The sequence below is a fragment of the Theobroma umbraticum genome, unplaced genomic scaffold, assembly GCF_002168275.2.
Source record: "Theobroma umbraticum cultivar Fairchild unplaced genomic scaffold, ASM216827v3 scaffold_12.0, whole genome shotgun sequence".
In the NCBI taxonomy this organism is placed as follows: Eukaryota; Viridiplantae; Streptophyta; class Magnoliopsida; order Malvales; family Malvaceae; genus Theobroma; species Theobroma umbraticum.
Genome location: NW_018397272.1, coordinates 2,651,623 through 2,655,625, shown reverse-complemented (window position 1 = coordinate 2,655,625; position 4,003 = coordinate 2,651,623). Strand labels below are relative to the sequence as shown.

The window sequence follows — 4,003 nt, the reverse complement described above, 5'->3', positions numbered from 1 at the left end:
TATATATAAAATCATGGATTCTTGAATACATGTGAAAAGAATACTTTGAAAGCATGTGTATATACTTGCACTTATAAGCATCAAGAGACTCTGGCTGCTGTGGTAATAGAATGAAGTGCAATAGCTCTTAAATAATATGCCAAAAAAAAAAATGTTAGTTATTGGCCTTTGTCCAAAACTCTTCCAAAAAATTCTTTCTTTGGTATTTCTATTGTGCAGTAGCTGATTTCCTTTTGACATTCTATGAAGGTTTTGAGTATTTAATGTTTTGGTAACTTCTCTATAGGCCAATGGGAATGAAGAAAAGGGTAGATGAGAGCGAGAACTTGACCCTGGAGGCCGTAAGGCATTCCTTAATTCGACAAGAAGACAGCATTATATTTAGCCTTCTGGAGAGAGCTCAATATTGTTATAATGCGGATACATATGACCCTGATGCCTTTTCGATGGATGGGTTCCATGGCTCTTTGGTGGAGTATATGCTCAGAGATACTGAAAAGCTTCATGCCCAGGTATGTTGTACTCGATAGTCTGGTTGGCAAATGTTAATAAAGGATAGAGATAAAGGAAAGAGGTACAGCAAAATCAGTGCTGGTTTTCTGACAAACTTTTAATTGAAAATTAGGTTGGTAGATACAAGAGCCCAGATGAGCATCCTTTCTTCCCAGATGAATTGCCTGATCCATTGTTGCCACCTTTGCAATATCCACAGGTAAAATAGTAAGATGCAATAGGAATTATATTGTTGCTTTGGCACAGCAGCCTTGGACTTATGTTTCACTGCTCCAAATGTCATCATTCTCATTGAGACACAAAATATTCTGTTAATTACTTGTTTTGTTGGAATTTTAAGCATTTGTCACTGCCATCACTCTAGTTGTAAGGGATGGGGTAGGTTGAAGGAGGTCTTAGATTCAAATCTAGCAGTATAAAATGATATATCTGGGTAAAACATAGTCCTTTGCTGGGAAATCAGTATTAAGTGCCCTTGTGAAGAACTTGGGAGTACTTTTCTCTGACACTCTTAATACTATTTTTTGGTGATGAGTGATGCTCTTCATGCCAATACAACATATAAATATAACTCATCAGTGAATGACAATTTAGTTTGATTCCAGTTTGTGTTATCATGAGAATATAACATTTAAATTGTTATGGGAAGGAATGCTATCTTCTGATTTATTATGATACTATATGGCAGTTTTTTCAAAGATTTTAATTCTCCACACATGATCTTTCCCTTGCTCTTTTCATAATATTTGTGAATTTGTGGACATTCAGTTTTTTTGTTGTGGGTGCTAAGTTGTAACTTCTTATTGGAGCCTTTTACTTATAAACAAACAGGTACTACATCCCATTGCTGATTCCATAAATATAAATAACCACGTCTGGGAAATGTACTTCAGAAATCTTATTCCAAGATTGGTAAAGAAAGGAGATGATGGAAATTGTGGATCTACTGCCGTTTGTGACACAATGTGTTTGCAGGTAAATGTTTTAACTAATGTCTTTCATTTGGACAGACATCACATTGGCCTGAATGGGTGGCCTGCTTGTTACGAACAAATTGAAACATATGTTGTCCTTTCTGACAATTATCATGTGCATTTCTAATTAGTTTCCACTCGCTTGCTCATGCACCCACAATATGTACCTTACATCCCCTGATCTAAAATATAATTGAATGTTGTAGTAAATATTGTGAATTCTGCTGCCTTCTTTCCCTTCTATGTACTTTTAATTTAGATTTATTACATGCATGATGTTGTTAAAAATTTAGCTAGCAAAATGGGCAACAGAAGTTGAGTATCCTTCCTGGACAGAGGTAGTTGATCCCGTGATAGTTGAATGTGGTTAAGACTTTCTAATGCTAATAACATATGGTTACCGGATGTCTAATAGATAGATGCAGGTGAGGTGCCTAAGCAAGAATTTGTCTGTACTATTGTCTAGAACCTTTTCTAGCACTCAATGTACTTTGTAGCATTGCTTCTTCATTGCTTTGGTTCGCTTGAATTGGACAGTAGACCACTATACTAGATATACCTGCCAAACTAGTCTTAATGATTCATTACAGGTTATATTGGGCACTAATTCATAGAGAGTTAGGTATCATGGTAGCATGATCTTTTTGAAAGTATAGGTCCCCTTACTTTGGGAAGTTACTCCTTTTGTATTTTCTAAGTGTGAACCAAAATTGCAGGAAATTGATGATGAGTTGGTGACAAATAGTGTCTTTTGAAGGACAGATAAATTTGAATATACTATCCTTTCTAGTACATGTAATTGCATTGTTGTTATGCTGTATGTCTATACTCCTTTCCACATATCGTTGCCAACCATTTATGCTACAATTTTGTGACTTTTCTTGGGTCTCACACAAAATCTTTTGGAAGGATTGCTGGTTTATAAAGTTTTCATGGCATGCAAGAATACTTCTTGTTCAGATCAGTTCTTTCATCTAACTGTGGTCGCACTCTTGACAACTTGGCGCACTGGGAATTACTGGGTGCTTAAACATTTGTGTCACTGCAGGCTCTTTCAAAGAGAATTCATTATGGGAAATTTGTGGCAGAGTGTAAATTTCAGGCATCTCCAGATGCCTATAGATCTGCCATTAAACGACAGGTATCATTGCTTGGCTTCATTCCAAGTACAGTTTGTTGAAGCATCTGTTGGTTTATGTTTCATTATTTGGCCTTGGATTTTGCAGGACAGGGAAATTTTGATGGACACGCTGACATATCCGGCAGTTGAGGAGGCAATCAAGAAAAGGGTAGAAATGAAAGCCAGAACTTATGGGCAAGTAGTGTCAGCTAATACAGAAGAAGATGGTGGCAATCCAGTTTATAAAATAAACCCAAGCTTGGTGGCCGACTTGTATGGCGACTGGATCATGCCATTGACAAAGGAAGTCCAAGTTGAATACCTGTTGAGAAGGTTGGATTGAATTAAGAGAGATTTCTTTAGCTATATCTGATGAAATAGAAATATTATGTAGGGGTGAAGTTATATGGAGAAAAAGTAATATCTGTCAAGTAGTATGAAAAATATAATGCCAAAAAACTGGTGAGGCAGTTGTAAGTTGGTTCCAAAAAAAAGCTCAGTAGAAACTTTTCTCAGGCCATTTGCACATAACTTGTTTCTCCATATGACTTTTATCTCTTTGTGTGAGTGGATATTGGATTGTTATTGCCAATATTTTTAAGACTACAAGATGCATAGACATATCGTAAAGGGTGTCATGGGCTTTTTTTCAGACTATTCCTATTATAAGATCATCATTCTCATGAGCAAACAATCCTAAATTATGCTGCAAAAATTGTTAAGCAGTGAGGGCTAGGCTCGACACTCACTGGCCACTCGGTCCAATTCTGGCAAACCATTCCAACTCGGATGCCTCTGCCTCCCTGTTGAAATTGCACCCTGCTTTGAGGCCTTATAAGAATTTGCCCTCAGGCACTGGCTCCAAATCTTGGGCTTAAGTTAGGTGTCGTTGACCCAGTTCAAAGCATTGTTAGATTCCTCCCTTCTTTTTAACTCTCGTTGTCAGGTTGATTTAGCTGACAGTATTGTCTACCTTATTTGGTTTCTTTTTTGTTTCTCTGTCAAGAAAAGAACTTGGGTATTTACACCTATTCCTCTAAATAAAAACACAGAAAAGAAAAGTACATAGTCACCCTATATTAATATAATATGCAAGAAAAATAAAGAGAAAATTGTGAGGAATAGAATAACTTTTTTTGATAAGGGTATTTTAAAAATAATTATTAAAATAAATTTAATTATTTTTAATCATATTTAGTTATGACTTGATAAAAACACCTTTGAAACTATTTTAAATAAATTAAACTATTCATTACAATTTTATCCTATTTGTGCTTCCGATTTCTTTCTCAACATCCTACTCTCTCTAATTTTATCGATTTCTCTCTTCGGCATTGGTCTATTATGCTCTCAATTTCTCTCTTGCGTTTTCAGATTTCTCTTTCTAGCACTTTGA

At 35.9% G+C, this 4,003-nt stretch overlaps 1 protein-coding gene across 2 annotated transcripts in view; it reads left to right on the top strand.

Moving 5' to 3' along the window:
* CM1 (chorismate mutase 1) overlaps positions 1 to 3,259 on the top strand; it is a 4,573-nt gene extending 1,314 nt beyond the window's left edge. For both annotated transcript variants that reach the window (XM_021442036.2, XM_021442037.1), the window contains exons 2-6: positions 287 to 512; positions 626 to 712; positions 1,345 to 1,488; positions 2,536 to 2,628; positions 2,714 to 3,259. In XM_021442036.2, coding sequence (XP_021297711.1) covers positions 287 to 512; positions 626 to 712; positions 1,345 to 1,488; positions 2,536 to 2,628; positions 2,714 to 2,950 — 787 coding nt within the window. In that variant the 3' untranslated portion in view covers positions 2,951 to 3,259. The remainder of the gene's footprint in view (positions 1 to 286; positions 513 to 625; positions 713 to 1,344; positions 1,489 to 2,535; positions 2,629 to 2,713) is intronic.
* Positions 3,260 to 4,003: the final 744 nt, after the last annotated feature.